The 19,374-nt window shown below is 37.4% G+C and overlaps 1 protein-coding gene across 2 annotated transcripts in view; it reads left to right on the top strand.

The window, feature by feature from the left end:
• The window catches only part of SYT14 (synaptotagmin 14), a 185,102-nt gene that overhangs the window by 63,849 nt on the left and 101,879 nt on the right, over positions 1–19,374 (top strand). For both annotated transcript variants that reach the window (XM_063443888.1, XM_063443889.1), the window contains 2 exons: positions 9,216–9,350; positions 13,746–13,937. In XM_063443888.1, coding sequence (XP_063299958.1) covers positions 9,216–9,350; positions 13,746–13,937 — 327 coding nt within the window. The remainder of the gene's footprint in view (positions 1–9,215; positions 9,351–13,745; positions 13,938–19,374) is intronic.

Genomic DNA, 19,374 nt, shown 5'->3' with positions numbered 1-19,374 from the left:
ATAGAGTGGTATGGATGTTGAATTTATATCTTTGACATCTTTTCACCTGTTTGCAATAGGTGACCTAAATGATCAATTTCCAAAATCATCATGTATATCACCTGGACGGGTTAATCCATAATACTCTTTGATTTCCATTGGCTGGCCTTAGCTATGGCAGACTGAATATGTTTATCATTGTAAATAAACTTTATGATAGGTGAAGTAAAGTTTCTGTCTGTCTTTCAGTTAAGTTTTAACTGTTGAAGTACTTCACTTATATTAATTATACCACTCTGCCAACTTATACGGATATCAAGTAGTTTCTGATTTAATAAGAACAGTTCACATTTTCTTCTAAAGTTTAAACGTTATTGCAGTTGTTATTGTAATCATATGATCTTTAACTATCATGATTCAATTATTTATCTGGGTAATTAGCTGTTATGCTCTTATACTTTATCTAATATATTTGTTTGTAGGCCATACTGCAGCTGCATTTGGCATTTTAGCAGTAATTTTCAATTGCGTTTCAGATATTCACAAAGTCTATCCACCTTTGTAATTAACACATTATGTGTTTATTTTATACCATTAATTATAGTATCTGTATTATATTACACATTGTCACTGACACATTTCTGATACAGGGAAAAAAATAGCATGATTGCTTTAGTAATTATAATTTTTCTGTCCATGCACCACATTCCTGGAAGTCCAGAATATAGCAAAAATCCTTTGTCGTTTGATTCTATGGAGCCATTTAACGTTTTGATTGGTATAGTTATACCAAAAGAACAAGGAGTACATCGGTAGATCACATCTGCAACAGAACGAGCAATGTCTCTGTGTTTATGTTTACAGGAGTTCCTTACTTTGGTATGTACATAATATGTAGAGTTTAAGAAAAGCTGCAAATCGTGCTTTAGTACAAGTGTCCCATGATGTAAGGTTTCTGACAGATTTTGCTGGTCTTTTATATTCCATTCTCTTGGCAGGGCATCTGCTCTTAGTAGGCCTGTGTTGTTATTATTTATTAATTGCATCAAGGTTTCTTTCGTTAATTGATATGTTTCTTCCGAATTCAAATTCATATGCCACCAAATGTCATTGTAAAGTTCATTGTTGCCGAATATTGTTCCAGCATGGTTTTCACTCCAGTAGGAAATCTATATTCCTCTTCTTCTGCTCCTTCCTATTATCCACGTTTCCTGAGTTATAGGCAACAATCTGTGTCTTGTACTGTGAGGCGCTTTGATAGTCAATCAGGTTTTCTCAGTACCATGTTCCATCTTTAGAAACAGCTGGGTGTTGACAATTATCAGCCTTTATTTCTTTTTCCGGTTATCTTCTGTCTGGAAAAATAATAGCAATGTCCAGAATTAACATAGCACTTCTTTTCAGCATAAGAAGGCTGTTTGCGGTAGTCATTCAATGATAAACTATATTGCATAGTCTTTTCTTACATCACCTTCATAGGTGCATCCAAAGTCTTTCACAAGCATCTGTCCCATCTTTTTCTGTTTTCAGCATGCTTTGCCATCATCGTTGAGTCCATTATTAGGATTTGAAATAGTCCAATCACATCTCTCTCATGTATAATCGTTTTTTTGGAATGATCTCAATAGGTTCCTTGTGAAATACCAGTGTATTCATTTCACTGTGAGCTGTGTCTCTCCTTTTGAGATAGTTCTTGGAGGCAGTCCTCACGATCAAAGAACTTGTATAATGTGCAGTCAAATTCAGTTCAGGCGCTTCCTGCTTGTTAACATAATCCCAATGCAGTTTTAAAACGACAGCTAGGGTTGATGTTATGATGATGCTGCAGATTGTAAGAAGGAAACACCATAGCCAATTTTCTAGCATCCTTTTGCTTCCATCTTTGGATTTCTTTCTTACTGTATAAGATAATTCAGGTTCAGTCTCTGATTTCTCCAGAGTCTTTCTTATAATGATGTTGATGATTCATTTTTCATACATTCCATGTTAACTGTGAATGTATCACGCCTGTCTGTTCATCCTTTCTCCTTCACATTTGCAGGTTCAGATGTCAGATCATGATTCAGTCTGTTATGTGGCTATGATTCTGGTGGCTGTGTTCTGGTGGCATTTCTGTCATCCTCTGTTTGTTTTATCTTGTCATCTTTAACAGCATTCACTGTGTCAGCAGTCAGTGGTTCTGTGAACGTCCTGTTAGTAAAATATCAAAACTTACTGTTCTCTGTTGGCTCTGATTGTTCTCTGTAGTAAAAGTTCTCGGAGTCACCCTCTCCAGGACAAACTGGCCAACAGTAAGAAAAAGTTGGTGGTGCATGGTGAGATGGGCTGAAAAAAATAATTCCCTAAATTTCTCTAATAGAACCAATGGTTCTAAGCTCTCCCTGGTGCAGAAATATGTCTGTCAGTGAAAAACATGTAACATTTCATATGGTGTCTCACCATTTGTATCATCAGGTATGTTGTGAATGCTCACCTGTACCATAGGAATAAATAGATACTACCACTGTGTGGGGCAAGCAACTAGTAACTTGGTTAATAATCATTTAACCTCAGCATTTTCCCAGACCACAACCCCACTACTTTGGGGGTGGTTGGGGCACTGAAATCCCAAAGTAACCCAAATGTGATTGCCCAGTTTTAGGTTTCCTTTGCAGTAACTGCAGGACCACCAAATGGATGGTCCTGGGATTATCAAATGCATACTAAGGAAGTGAGATTAGAAAACGTGGTATCAGAGGTTGCACTTCGCACAGGATATATCCAAGTAAACCTGGTACATGCATCAACACATACAAAAGCATATTCATAACCATGAGATGTTGATAACTTCCAATGTATAGTAATTCAAAAAGTACGTTAGATATTAATATTTCAATAAACAGTACATCAGTAATGTGGCAATAAGCAAATGCTTATGATTACTAAACACATGAATTACAGTATTTCCCATATTGGACCACCAATATTCCTTTTCAGGAGTCAGAAGTACATTACCTCTCTCTATAAGAGCTTGTCCTAGCCATGAAAAAGCTTTTGGGCAAGTCTATCTTTCCTCTATAGGAAGAACAATCAACATATTACCTTCAATGGTTATTATGTAATTAACCCCTCTAAACGATAGGAGTATTTATGCGGATACCAGGTGGATAAGGTCCGGATATCCTTGCAAGCATAAACTCTGCATCATGACTGAGAGATAGGGTATGCTTTTGTGATCCAGTGACCACAGACACATTGCATCAAAGTGCCTGTTAACGGCCAACTATATGAGGAGAGGGACCATGCTTTGTTATAAGCATGTCCATACACGTATTACAATGCCAGGCTTTCAATTTGTTACCACAAAGCAAAATGCAGTTGTGGATATAAACACACGACGTATCGTAAGAAAAACTGTTTGAACACCAGACTTAGACTAGAGATCAGTTTACAGTGGACCAATATAGATAAATGAAATCCGATCAATTAATATACTTTCTCTAAATTACTTTATCCTCTGTATTAACTTAAAGTTAAAACAATAACATTTAAAAGCCAACTTTTAGTGTGGATAGGAATTACAAGGCCGTTCGTAGTGTGAGATAAAGAACAGCTTTTTTAAAATCCGAATAGTCTGTGAACACAAAATGACCTTGCGCTGAATATTCACTTGCAGGGGAAAAAAACAACCTTTTTTCTTCTCTTTAGTAAATTAATTATTTAATTAAACATAGTTAGAAACTCCCTCAAAGTCCCGATGACTTTGCAAGAAACATGTCGTCTTTAAATACTGGGTAAGTCTATTAAACAGTGAAATAGTATTTTTACCCTGTATATTATGTCACAGCTATAATGTGCAGTATAACAAACTATGTTATAAGTGTTGTGCAAACTGTTCATTAAAAGCCAGTGGTCTAGCGGGCCATAGAATATTTATTTATTTATTTATTTTTTAAAGCTCTGACCTCAATCGGTAAAGCAATATTGTAATGGTGTCCATTGCAATCTGCTGTCTTACTTGCTGCTGTCAAAAATTCTGAATATGTTCAGAGATTTCTTGGGCAATAATAAATCCCCAAAAAACAACAACTTTGCATTTATGCTAAACTTGCCTGTTGTAAATGTATTCTGTATATTTCTTGACATAAGTACTTGTACTTAAATCTGTTTAACAAAGCTGTTTATATTGTGGTAAAAATATATATATTTATTATTATTTATTTATTTTTAACATTGCCTAATTTTTAAAGATACCTGCATATTTAATGAAATATCCTTTATATGTCTTTAAGGCATAAATATCTGCAAATTAAGTTTATATACAAAATGCATGTTCTGGATGTTCCCACAATACCTCTTCTATTATTATATTTTTTATTTTATTTTATTTTATTTTAAGTGTGAAATCTGATTCCTCTTAGGATGAGCACCCCTCCTCAGCCCCCCAGTTTCAGAGGCCCCTTTGGAGGTGACCACAGAAAAGTATAGATTCTATAAAATAGATGTGAGGGGGCTTTGGACAGTAAAGTCACTTTAATTATACTTTTCATATAGCAGATATGTGATATGCAATGGGATTTACTATATCAGAGCATTATCACTTTAATTGACACTATATATATTTACAATGCTCCTACAACTCATTATTATTAAAATTAGCCTCCTTCAGCATTAGCACTATCTACCACTGGAATTAGTGTAAGATACACCAATATGTGGTGGAACTGAATCCCCATATATGAGATTTGAAACTGTATTTTTATTTCTACGCTGTGCCCTAATCTGTATTTATATACATTGCGGCAGCATATAGCTTTTAAAGAAGCAATTATTTCACCCATCATGTGTGGTTGACTGGATTTTTTTAAAACCTATTTATTTATTTTTTAATACATTTATAAATCCATTTCTGGCTCTGAGAGAGCAGGCTGCTGAATGCTCTTATTGCCTGGTCTATATACATTTATTTATAAACAACATTGGTGTATTTATTTTATTTTACGTGTTATAAAAACCTAGTTTATAAAATTCACTGAGATTACATGTGTCTGATCTGATTAGAGTCAGTAGTACAATATCATTGTTCTAATTTCCTTACTGCTAGCAATACAGGTACAGTGGGATAGTACTACTTATTTAAGTAAGCTTTCCCTTTTAAAATTGGTGGATTTTAATCCTGCCATTGCAATAGACTAAAGACTGTACCTGAGTAAGTAAAGTCATTATGTGCAGGAATTGTGCACTTTAAATAGTAGAATACTTATGCTATTCTAGTGAATTGGGCTGGCTGCTTAACACATCATTTAGTATCTTTTGATCACATTTAAAGCTGTAAATGTATTTAACATTTTATTTAAATAAGCCTTTAATAAGTTCAGTTTAAAAGTTATCAGAGATCCTGTGTAGTTACAATTTTATTTTGCCCTGATTTATCTTACATATATATTATTTTTAATCATTTTATAAATATTTATTTTTGCAGAGCATTTAGGGAAGCAAAGGATGTATAACCACCGGTTGCATTTTTTCTAGGAGGGTAGTATAATTTCAACTCTGTTTAGGAACAAATATGAGCTAGTTAGCATATATTATATAAAATATATGCTGCAGTGTACTGCATTGTACTGCACTGAATGTATTAAAAAGCCATGTCTTTCTCTTTATGGCTGTAAGTAATAATGTTGTTCATAATTTGGAATATAAAACAACGACTTCTCAATTCCTTGGAATGTTTACATGTCTCCTATCTCCGCAACCTTGGCTGGAAACTCCAGACTTCAAAAATAGTTATACTGTTATGATTCCTGATTTTTTAAAGAACAGCTAGCGCAACTGACAGTATGGAAATTATCACTGTTTTATAAAACTTTTCTTATATAGTGGACTGTCTGTCTGTTGCTTCTGTGGCATGAATATTTTCATTAAGCCATAATGCAATTTTCTTTGCATTCTTGGAATTAGACTTCAAATTTCATCGCTCTGTCTTATCACTTTTCTTTTGACAACATTTTGCATTAATCTTTTTCCTGCGCATGCATACCAAGCAGCTACAAAGAGAACATATCCCCCTGCCTGCAATCCACTGTCCTGGAACGAATGGGCAATGCTGTGCTGGTGTATTAGGCATATCAGGGAGTTTACCAAATATGTATATTTGCTCTCTTATGATATTAAGATCCACAATTTCAGCATTGTATGCTAATTACAATGTACCTGTCACCAGAACTTAAAGTGCATTGTACAAGTTCACATTAAAATCATCTCTAATGATGAAGATCTCTCTCTGAGTCTGGGCTGCAAATAGCTCAATAGATTCTTGATATTTCAAGACTTGTGCCATGACAAAGTATTGTGTCTTCTCTTACGTATAAGAGGTTACCTAGGTATTTATTATTTTTTATTTAACGCTTCCAAGTACAAGTCCCTTCGTGGTCGCCAACTGTAACCGCTTGCGGTTCCCTTATTTACCTCTATAATGTCTTAAAGCATAGAACTTAGCAGGGCTAACCATACAGATATCTTAGCCATAATGTTATATAGTTAGTAAGAGATCCTCTATTTAACATGTGTAAATAATTGAGAATACAATATAAAATAAGGATTGTCTTGGAAGCCATAGATTTTGTCTTTTAGATATTTATTATATAAAAATATAAATATAGACATATCAAATCCATTATAGCAGAGTTTATAAGATGAAATTAAATGCTTGCAGATATCATTAATAGGTTAACATACCCTTCTGAACATGTCATCATGTCAGCCTCTCAGTCATTTTAAGATGGAGCAGCGTCTGTCTCCAAGTCTCTCCTCTGTGTGTTAACATTTAAAAGTACACTTATTTATACCTTGGGTGTCGTCATTTTAGAGTCACCATAGTTCATATGAAAAAGTCCATAACTAGAAGCGAGTGCACACGTCATGGGAAACTCCCGGACCTGGGGAACTTCCATCAAGTTCAAGGGACAAGATGGCTTCCCAAAGTCTGAATAGCTTATCTGTTGTTTATACTAAGACGTAAGTGCACAGTCGTGGGAGATTCCCGGATTTGGGGAAGTTCCATTAACTTGGGGTTACCACAGTATATTGTGTACTGAAAGAGTCGTAGTATAGCCTTGAAGCTTGTTTATGCATTATTGTTATTGTAATTCGTTTGGGGCAAAATGGCGCAAACATGTAATGACCTGGGGTTATTGCTTAAAGAAACATCTATGAAAAACAATATGTACCATTTCTAACACCTTGTCAATTTGCAATATCTCTTAAAGACAAAGTACACAGTTTAAGAAATACAACATTTCATTCTAAAACTTGTAATATTTGCATTTGCCCATAACACTTTTGGCCACCATTGTGATAGAGGGCCCAAAAAAGTCTTGCACCAGGGCCCTCTCTACTTTAGTTCCTGCCCCTGTGTTTAGGTGGAGGGTGTTTATCTCCCCTAATCTGTTTACCTCTGATAACTATGAAAAGTGATTTGCTGAGACCTAGATTCTCGTTCACCATTTACAACTTGGATTTATTTTGATATTTTTAGGGTAAAAACTAGGGTGTCTTCCACTAATAATACTTACATATCTTATTCAGCTACATGCTATATAATTGATATATATGTTATATATTAAATCTACTTGGGAGTTCACTCTACTAAGCCTTTTATACTCCCCCTTGTATATAAGTGTTGTATATACATATATATGGAGGCTTTAAATACTCCTTTATAGCCATATCATTCTCTCATATCATTCTCTTAGATTAAGATGCTAGTAATAGATAGAGGATTAGCCTTATAAGGCTAAGTTTCATATATTGTTTTATATAGTTTTCCCTTTTTCATTCTTTGACCACGATTCAATGTAAATACCTTGTGTTACATAGTATCAGTTACATTTATTTCCAAGGTACTGTTTGATTTCCAGGTACATTTTCTCTCATAGCTGTGAGATTAATTGTCTTTTTGTTTTGCTTTTGTCACAACAACTGTATGATTCAACACGCAGAACTATGTAACATCTACATAGAACAGAAAAACAGACAGAACCGGTCCTTAGAATGGCCAGGTTAATACGTTAAAAAATAGAGAATAGTCAAGGGAAATACACAAGATCGATAAGAAAGCCAAGTCAAGAAAAACAGAAATTAGAATAGTCAGGAATAGCCGAAGTCAAATACCAAGAATATCAATAACAAGATCAGGAAGACGCACTCTTGGATACCAGGAACAGACAGGGCAATGAGCTAAGGTATTCTGGGGTTTAAATACCCCTTCTTGGGCTTTGATTAGTCAGAGCTTTACCTCTGACTCCAGAATGTGCGTGCGCGTTGACGTTGTGAAGTCGCGTAACTTTTGGAGGCGGGACTACAAATGGACACAACTTCATGGTCGGCGCCATTTTGGGTCTAGCGTGTGAAGGGGATGGACGCCCCAACGGCTCGACTCCTAGCTCGCTGCTTCACAGGTAATTCCTTTGTGTGGTCGCACCGATCGGCTGTGAGCCGGGGGCCGTGACAGCTTTATAATTCTATCGGGTAAGTCCCTGAGGCAACCTTGGAGTGCCTCTCTGGTTGTACACATTTAGTGGAGGCTTGTGGGCAGATAGTTATGCACACATTGATGTGTGCATGTCTGCAGACTTCCCCCCACTGACTCTTACTTTGTGCTTTTTTGATTGGTATTATGTCCTGATATGTAAAGCCATATAATTCAGAGAGGGTGTACTTTCTATTTCCCATTGCTGTATATTTGTACTAACTTATGTCTAGGCAGACAGAATGGAGAATAGGCAAATACCAATACAAAATAATCAAAGTCAAGTCCACTAATCATGTGGAATTATAGAAAACTCAGAACAATGCAGATATAAAGTGACAAACGAGTTAAAGGTTTTTTTATAGGCCATCTACCAGGGCTTTTGTGTTTGCCTCTAACAGTAATTAGAAGGTATATGTGGTTGGCTGCCTATTTTGACTGCAAATCCTCACATAGACCTTACTTGTCGAGTGCAGTTTCTATCAATGGCACTGGACATAAGCAGGTGTGGCTATGCATTGTGGCTTGATAAGGTCTGGAGTCTTAAGTGCCATCCCACAGACTGTTGGCTCTGTATGTGAGTCATGGCTAAGTGCAGCAAAACTGTTATTGTAACGTGATTGCTGTTCTAATTTCAACATCACTTATGGAATCAGAGCTTAGTTAGACTATAGCATGTATTTCCTGACCCTTGTCACTTTTCAACTGAATGTTTCCTTTTCTCTAGTATCTCCAGAGGCAATTGGATTCCTGTCAGCAGTTGGAGTAGCGATCGTTCTTCTCTTGCTTCTATCTATTTATATCAGCAAGAAAATTTGTTATGGAAATGATAAAGGTTTCCACTGTACTAAGAACACTCAAGGTAAGACGAGACTATAACAGAGAAGGAGCTAAGTTATGCACTTATAACATAAAATTAGCAAACTTTTATTTGCCCCACTTGTGGCTTCTTTAATTACCCAAAAATTACCCAGGTTTTCAACCTCAAAAATTGTCTACCAGAACCCTCTATTCTTAAAACTTTGAGCAGTTATAACCAACAGGTAGTCTTCAAATTGCAATCATACTATGTCAGACCTGTAAAGCTTCTTGGAAGTTTCAGCACCACACTATTTATCTTTTTACCCTTTGGCTAACCTGATCCACAGTCTCTTTAGGCCTGAATTGGATGTTGACATCCATATAGTATTTATGCCCATTTTGCTGGCTCTCTTCATCCGTTGTCTAATACATTTATAATGAAATAGACCCCACACTAGCTAAAACTGAAATGTTACTAAATGCTCACTGAGATAATTAATGACAGACTACATTGAATGCGGCGATTTGATGAAACTGCAGCCCAATGGGCAAAAGCAAAAAAATCTGAAAGCCAAGTGCTTCAAACAGTTGTTTAAAATTTGCTTTTTTTTGTACTGGCACCCACCCAGTGGAAAATATTTAAACCATTTGCATATTTTTTCTAAACTTGCATGGGGGGGGGGGGGGGGGAATTATTATGGTGGTTATGGTACTTAAAGTGTTTTAAATTGTACCATACACTTAAAGGACCACTCTAGGCACCCAGACCACTTCAGCTTAATGAAGTGGTCTGGGTGCCAGGTCCAGCTAGGGTTAACCCATTTTTTTTTATAAACATAGCAGTTTCAGAGAAACTGCTGTGTTTATAAATGGGTTAATCCAGCCCTCAAAGCCTCTAGTGGCTGTCTCATTGACAGCCGCTAGAGGCGCTTGCGTGATTCTCACTGTGAAAATCACAGTGAGAGCACGCAAGCGTCCATAGGAAAGCATTGATAATGCTTTCCTATGAGACCGGCTGAATGCGCGCGCAGCTCCTGCCGCGCGTGCGCATTCAGCCGAATGGGAGGAGAGGAGGAGGAGAGGAGGAGAAAGGTAAGTTGTAATCCCTTTCCTCTCCCCAGAGCCCGGCGGGAGGGGGTCCCTGAGGGTGGGGGCACCCTCAGGGCACTTTAGTGCCAGGAAAACGAGTATGTTTTCCTGGCACTATAGTGGTCCTTTAAGGTGTTATCCATTCCTACATGTTTTTTAGCTAGGCAAAATGCATCATGCTATTGCAGATCTGCAGGTTTTGGTGATAGATCCAGATCTGAAGTTAACATAGAAACACAGAAACATAGAATGTGACGGCAGATAAGAACCATTCGGCCCATCTAGTCTGCCCAATATTCTAAATACTTTCATTAGTCCCTGGCCTTATCTTATAGTTAAGATAGCCTTATGCCTATCCCACGCATGCTTAAACTCCTTCACCGTGTTAACATCTACCACTTCCGCTGGAAGGCTATTCCATGCATCTACTACCCTCTCAGTAAAGTAATACTTTCTGATATTATTTTTAATCCTTTGCCCCTCTAATTTAAGATTATGTCCTCTTGTTGTGAATTGACCATAAAATGTAACATTTTAGGCTAAAAGAGCTGAATTGGAAATAAATACTGGCTTTTCAGATACACTGTTTTGGGTAAAAATAGAAATCTTCTGGTAAATTCCCAACACTTCACAGTGTAGCAAAAAAACCTGTGTAAGTGCTAAAATTATATGCAAATAATAATATAATACAATACTAATTTAATTTTACAATAGTACAACTGTAAAATGTATAACACGTGTTATTTACTTGGTTCATTTGGATGCATAGTATGTGGTATATAACATAACAAACAAGCACAATACTATTCTCCTGCACAAGAACATAAAATATGTTTTACACTTGTTCTGTGTAGTAAAATAGGTACAAAGCACCAGTCTTTTAGGCTGGCATGTGTTATTTATTATAAAGCTATTACAATACATTGACATACATATCTGTTCCATTGAATATTATTTCTGTAGATCTATTTGAAATATTTATTTTACAGGTAAAATATTAAAATCTGCAGAGCGAATCAGTTTGTTTCAAAGTACCTTTCTTTAGAATGCCATTGCTACTCTAACAAGATTTACAGTACTTTATTATTTTTTAATTGTACACTTTGATTCATATGAGCACATGATAACATTATGTGTGACTTAAAATAAACTTTTGTACTGTATTTTTTATATACTGAAACAAAACCAAATGGCTGCAAGATTGGATTTTACTCTTGGAAGTAGGCATTCAGTAAGACGCTGGATAAATCTTCTGACTTATATTTTTTAATTATAAGAACATCTGATTATATTTCGAAAAGGTGATTACAATGGCGTTCTTTAAGAGCTTTCAGCAAAGCATAAACCTTCCGTCCATGTCTTCCATTGTTGATTCTCTCAGCAATGCAGTGGATGGCATTACAAGCGCTGTAGAAGAGGTCAGTTATAGTGTGGCAGATTCTGTTACTGAACAGGTCACAAGCATGATTCATGGTTTGCGTACAGAAGAAGAGGCAAACCCTTCATTTTCAGATGAGACAGCTTCAAAATTGAAAGATGTCAACAGTCCTGTTCTAGAAGATGCCTCCAAATACACGGATGAAGAAAATGCAAGCTACACAGAGGTTAATACAAGTGTCCATTACCCAGATTTAAATCCTTGTGGACCTTCTGGAAGGCCTTTGAATAACAAAAAGGAGAGAAAGCACAGAACCCATTCTCCAGGCGAATATTCAAGTTATGCGGATTCCCATCATGAAAATAATGAATATTTGCCTAATTGCAATAGCCAGCCAGATACATACAAAGAGACAAGAAGCCACTTAAAAGGTGCAACAGATCAAAATGTTAGAAGCAATCAGAGTAAAAATCGACCCAGCTCTAACAATACTAAGAAGCATGAACAAAATTCCATCTGTATAACAGAAAAGAGAAAAAAATCAAAGAACATGGGACATATATCAAGTGACCATAAACCTAGTGTTCTGGAAGACAGAGCACATAGAGCGTCTAACAATGTTAGGGATCCAGTGGGAAACCATGTCAAGCACAGTCCAAAAGTTCCTAAAAATATATTACCAGGTAACAGAGACATTACTGAGTCTCCTGGATTCGCAGTAAGTGGTTTCAACGATATGGGGAAAAATAGACATCACAGCTCTAAGCAGATACATGGTGACCAGGTTAAAAATACCTCTTTGGGAAAATCTAGACATCATGACTCAGAGGAAAACAAGCCACATCATGAAGGAAGTTCATCAAACACATTGAAACGAGTTGGCACTAGGGGTAGGGACAGATCTGTACACAGGGGTAAGGAAAAATGCTCCGAGAATGAAAAAGACAAGAGAGTAGAGCACAAAGGTAAATAACTCCTCATCTTCCAGTGATGTGAACATTTACCTTGATCTTTTCTAAAATTCTAATCCAGCCTATTTCTAGACGTGTGTTTGATGTGGGTGTTTCCTTAATTAAATTGCACTACACAATATCTGTGTTTCTTATTTTGCTGATTTCTTGTTAATTCTTAAAGCAGCTGCCACCATTGATTACATTATTATTAAACATTAAATGGTAATGGAGCTTTGTAATCTATTCGTTAAGCACCAATAGTTAATATTTGGCAATTAACCATATATTTTCCAGTAAGGCATAATTCCCTGTTTCCAAACAACAAGGGATAGCTCTATCACTATTATGTTAAACGTAAAGTCAATTCCAAGTACTAATCTCAAAATGGCAGCTTCTTTAATGTACCACTGAGATCTTTGGAGCACATCAGTTTTACTGTGATGCATCCTGAACTGAATTTATGCATGGTTTGCTTTCTACTGTCTATGAAGTACACCTTAAAAAACCTTTCTCTCACAACCTGTGTATACAAAGAAATGCAAAACTAATTGTAGCCCACTAAGTCCCATTTATATAGGTACAGGGGTTCCAATCAATAGTTCCAATAGTTTCACGAACAGATACAGAGCACATAAGCTTCATTCTAGCAGCCAGGGAGTATGTAAAAGGGAGAATGAAATGCCTTACATTACACTTCAGATACCTAGTTTTAGTTATGCAACTGTACTTACTTTATTTGGAATTATGCAACTGGTGGGAAGTTGCTCTGATCCTGATAAATATGATGGTCTTACTACAAAAAGCAGGAACTCAACTTTGCTTTCAGACACTGTGATGAAGAAACAATCCATCGTTGCATTTAATGCTTTTGGGGCAAATCCAAAGAGTTACCAAGTAGGAAAGTACTAATTTGATAAATGACTAAAAGGTCCCATTTTACCTATCTCTTGGATATATAACATTCTGCTGATCTATTTGTACATGCAACTTGGTATCATAAGCATTTTTCTTAAATCTTGCTTCTGTTTCTCTAAAGAGCGGGATGCACATTGTTCAACATCGGAAAGTGAAGATGAAGCTGTAGGTAAATTCCATGAGGCAGTGACAAGACTGAATTCTCCCAGGCCTGGATCAGATAAGCAACAAAACATGTGGGAAGCCAGACAGCAATACAGCCCCCTGTCTGCAGAGTATGATGGTTACAGCAGTGAGGTCTCCGCAGATGAAGGTAAGAGATCCATACCACACATTATCTGCTATATCTGCATTTCAAATATATGTCTGATAATTTGATAGATATTGCTTTATTAATGCACTAATATTGTCAACGACACCATTAGCCATCTTGGGCTCAATTGAGAAAATCTTGGACGGAATTTTGCAATATAGTTGTATAGTTGATTTATTTTGTATCAAATTGAACATTGTGAGTTCTGATGTCAAGTCCTGCAGATTGCAGCCACATTCAAATGCTTATAAAAGTAAATTCTTGTTCAACTACCTGCTAGCAGACCCAGATTTGTGAACAGTATTTAAGAGAAATAGGCCTTTTCTGTACATAGAAAAAGTCTTAGATCCTTGAGTTCAGTTCATGAATAAATGGGGTAAAAACCAAAGTGTTGCGTTTATAATTTTGTTCAGTGTATATATAGTGTAGATTATGTTAATCCAATAAAAAAGGTATCATTGCATACTGCAGTACCCTAGTATTTTGGCATCTTATATATATATATATATATATATATATAGGTACTGTCATATAATGTTACAGTATGATAGAAATTTATTTCAATGACTCTACAAAGTCTAAAACAATTTTCAGTTAAAAGAAACCCTCTCCTTTCAAAATCAGGACTTTTTTTTCGGCCTATTTTATTTTATGCAGATGATTCATCACCAGTCTTTACAATATTTTAACTATTCTTTATTTGTAGATTGTTGTATTTTTTGAACAGCGGTAGGACATAAAAAAATGGTAATGTTCAATAGTATGAAAGGTTTGAATGCATGACAAGAGTCAATTTATGCAAGCACAAGTATTGTGCGATACAGAAGCATGTTGTACAATAACGGTATAGTTTTACAAGTGAGATTTCTTCATCAGTAACAGAAAAAGAGAAGTAAAAAGTAATAACCAGTAAAGTTTAAAGCATGAAATACTTATGTGATATAAAACATTTGGGTGGATTTGACAATGATGTCATTAGCTACTGGATCTTAGATACACATCTTGTCGATTTTTGAGTACTTATCTAGTAGAAATGCCATACAGTTTCTGTGGTTATGCCTATGTTTATGCATTATAGGTTCCGAATAGTGGGTTTGATGCTTGTTTTTAAGTGCACTTTGTTGCTGAAGTTAGTCCATGTGGCGTCGGGTGTGAACTAAGGGTGTGTATTATTGAGATTAAAATGTCGTTAGTTGGTTAGTTGTTAGCATGTGTACAAGCTTTAGGGGGTGTTGTGAAAAGGTGTGCATCGAGAGCGCTATGAAGATTGTCAAAAGTGCCTGTTTGAGGGGGTAGGTAGGGAAGTTGTATGATGTTGAGGGACCAGGGAAGAGGATGTGAAAAGAGTAGAAAAAAGGGGTAAAGAGGAGGGGGAGAGGTGAGAAAAGGAGAAAAAAAGGGAGGCGGGGTAGGAATGTCCCCGTCCCAAGCTGCTCCCAGGTCCTAAGTGGGTAGGGGAACTCGAGGAGTCATGGGTTCCATATCTTGTTGAAGTTGTTAGTAGTGTCATGGATCAAGTTGTTAGTAGTGTCATGAGTTTGCTCAGAGGTGTGGTAGTGTCATGGATGAAGTTGTTAGTAGTGTCATGAGTTTGCTCAGAGGTGTGGACATCAGGCCTCCCCCATTGTTCTGCGATTGCTCTTCTTGTTGCTAGTGCGATATTCAGTGGATCTTCAGTTGGCTCTTTTGAATTGGGCCTACTTTTTTGTTATTGGTAGTGTTCAGGAAACTTCGTATTTGAAGATAGCTAAAGTGGTTGAAGGTGTTTAGTGGGGTTTGTTGTAGAAGGTCTGAGAATGGTATATGTTTTGGGTTTTGAAAGAATTGGTAGAAGTAGATAAGTTCATTGTCCTCAAATCTGGAGAAGTGTTGAAGAGTCATACCTGGGAAGAATTGTGCATTGCATAGGACTGGTGTGAGTGGGGAGAGGTTGGATGTTAGTGAGCATTTGGTTGTTATCTTATGCCAAAGGTTAATAGAATATAGTAGAGAGGGGGTGGAGGGGGCATTTGGAGTCTGGCATGTTTAGGTAGGCAAATTTAGAGTGAGGGGAAATCCCTCTAGAAAATAGTGTGCTCGAAGTCCACCCAACTTTTGATCCCATAAGGTGCATTGGGGTGTTGGACCTGAGCTATCTGTGCTGCGTGGTAGAAGTGCGGAAAGTGAGGTAGGGCCAGCCCTCCGGCCCTATTCGCTATGTAAAGGGTCGTTCTTTTGATTCTGGCCCTTTTGTTGACCAACATGAATTTATCGATTTTAGTTTGTAAGGCTTTGAAGTCGAAGGTGGATATGTGAATAGGTAGCACCTGAAACATGTATAGAAATCTAGGTAATAGATTCATCTTTATAGATGCCATCCTTCTCATCCAGTAGATTGAGAGGCCAGTCCAGGATTTAAGATGCAAGATTTAAGATGGCGTGTAGTTAAGTCAGTATGTCTGTGACAGGACTAAGTACTGTATATTTGTACTGTAAAGGTAGGAAAACAAGGTAATAGGGTGTGCCAAGAGATCAAATACGATAATATGTAGATAAGACCATCACAGGCATAAAAAAGTGAATTAAACAGGGTAAGTAAAATCTATAAAACCAAAAAACAGGTACCCAAAAAGGTAATAGCAGCAGTCTCAAATTACACTCTTTGTAGTAGGTATGCGTGATAGTTCTTAAACATCTATGTAGACATTGTCCTTCATTAGGCTTGCTAATCACCAGGATGCTCAGGATCCATAGGTATATATACAGAGAAAAATAGAAGAATGGGACTTCAATAGTGCAATAAGTCTAAAATAAAGTGCAAAGGTAAAAAAGAATTCCAATTTATTATTCACATGTAACAGAGCTAAAACCAGCTCTAGTATAATGTGCATGCAGTGGTATTAATCCCCCACTTATAGCATATCAATGGAAGGTGTAGTCAGCAGGTATCGTAGCAGCATGTTATATACAGGACCAAAAACAGAAATAAAAAGCGAACATAGTGCTCACTGTATAAAAATAATAAGCCAGGAGTAGTAATAAATGAAACGTACTCACAATTGTCTGAGCAGATAACCCGCTCAGTATATTCAGCGAGGATACCAGAAATAAAGTATGGGAAAACCAGTTGATAAAGCCCTACTTTTTTCCTCTCTAGTCGGTCCTCTCACACCGCACCCCTTTGCCAATCCTTACATTGGCTCCCTGTATCCTATAGGAGTCAATTCAGAGTGCTAACCCATACATTTAAAGCACTGAACAATTCTAGCCCCTCTTATATCTCTTCACTGATCCATAGGTATGCCCCTCCTCGTTCCCTCCGCTCTGCCCGTAACCACCTGACCGCTGCTCGCACCCATACGGCCAACGCGCGCTTGCAGGACCTCTCACGGGCAGCTCCTTTCCTATGGAATAGCCTGCATACCGCCATCAGACTCTCCCGTAGTCTTCAATCATTTAAGAAGGGCCTTAAAGCCCATCTCTTCAGGAAAGCTTATGGACTCCCAGAGTAATCTCTACCTTACGTACCTGTATCTTGCTCTCTCCTATAGGGCAGTGCTTTACTTTCTCCTCCAGCTCTGATTCACTCCCACCCTATTTGATTGATATTTCCTGTCCTAACCGGTCTTATACCCCACCTCCTATAGACTGTAAACTCGTTTGAGCAGGGTCCTCTTCAACCTATTGTAAGTTTTCTTGTAATTGTCCCATTTATAGTTACATCCCCCCTCTCATAATATTGTAAAGCGCTACGGAATCTGTTGGCGCTATATAAATGGCAATAATAATAATACTTGGGAGAAACGCGTTGTGGATTGTTTTAACTTGTATTAATAAAGATCTATTGGCTACTTTATTTTGGTATTGTGCCATACACCTTTTTCTTTGTCTTTATCTATTTTGTTACCCGGCATCCTGCTTTTACTTCTCCAGTGAGAATCTCGCCATAAATCCCAGGTGGGTATTATCCCACGTTGAATATACTGAGCGAGTTATCTGCTCAGGAAATTGTAAGTACATTTTATATGTACTTGTGATTGTCTTATCTACATATTATCTTATTTGATATCTTGGCGCACCCTATTACCTTGTTTTCCTACCTTTTTTCAAGTGTGTTCAAGGGTCTGGAGTAATTGCCCATCAATGTGGATTGGTAGAACATCGGTGGCACCGATCTGGCAGGGTTGGTAATGGTCAGTAGTAAATCATCTGCATATGCTTCGGTTTTATACTCTTCTGTGTGTATTATGATTCCTTTGATTTCTTTATTGTGTCTGAGTGACAGTAAAAGCGGTTCTAGTGAGAGGTCCAAAAAGTATGACGGACAAGGGGCAACCTTGTTGTGTGCTGTTGTGGATCTCGAATGAAGGGGGGTGGGTAAGAGATAGCAGGAGATTCACTGTGGATGATGCGTAGAGTGTTTGTAGTGCATCCAGGAAGGGCCGTGGGAAGCCGAACTTGTGTAGTGTCGCAAATAGGGATGGCTAGAGCAGTCGGTTGAATGCCTTTTCGGCATCGAACGATAGAATCAGGGCTGGAATTTTCCTGTGGATCACCAACCAGATGAGCTCATATGTGCACCTAATGTTGTTGCGTGGCTCTCTGGAGGTAATGAATCCTACCTGATCCGGATGGATCAGCTTGGGTTGGAAGGGATTCAAGCATTCACCCAAAATCTTGGTAAATAGTTTAACATATACTTTCAGTAGTGATATGGGGCGAAAGTGTTCTGGCTCAATAAGGGACTTGTTTGGTTTGGGAAGAACGCAGATGTTGGCCTGGAGTGTTTCTCGTGGTAATGGGTAATCTTTCAGTATTGTATTAAATAGATTGCTTGGGTGTAGGGTGAGAGCTGCCGAGAAAGTTTTGTAGTATAGCCCCGGAAATCTATCGGGGCCGGGGCTTTTGTTTAGTTTGATGTTTTTGATGATTTTTGACGCTTCTCCAGGGTTTATCTGGGACGCAATAATGTCTGCAGCTTCTTGGGTAGGGGTTGGCAGCTGTGCCGAGTCCAGCCATTTTTCAGTTAGGGCATTAAGTATATCCGGTTCTAGACATGCTTGCGGTTTATTGTCATAAAGTGCAGAGAAGTAGGTTTAAAAGACTTGGTCAGGGAGATCGTTTGTCCGTTCTTGGTGGTAATTTTATTGATTTGCCTATGTGTGGTTCGCTGTCGTAGTGTGCGGACCAAGAGGGTGTCTGCTTCATTAGATTTTTCACAAAACTATTATTTCATCCATTGAAGGGCTCTGAGCCATTTATACAGAGCCTTGAATGGCTCTGGGTCATGTGAGTGATATTCCTATTCCAATTTAAAGTTGCATCTGTGTATTCAGTTCACACTATGTGTTTTCTTAATTTTACCCTTTAGGTACTTCATCACTGCTACCAGCATTTTTTAAGTGTATGTATTTATATACTGATTTTGCACTTATGTAGCATAGTTTTTAGCTGGTAT

Source organism: Pelobates fuscus, chromosome 2 (genome assembly GCF_036172605.1).
Source record: "Pelobates fuscus isolate aPelFus1 chromosome 2, aPelFus1.pri, whole genome shotgun sequence".
Taxonomy (NCBI): Eukaryota; Metazoa; Chordata; class Amphibia; order Anura; family Pelobatidae; genus Pelobates; species Pelobates fuscus.
The sequence above is the reverse complement of the archived record's forward strand: the minus strand, read 5'-3'. Positions and strand labels throughout refer to the sequence as shown.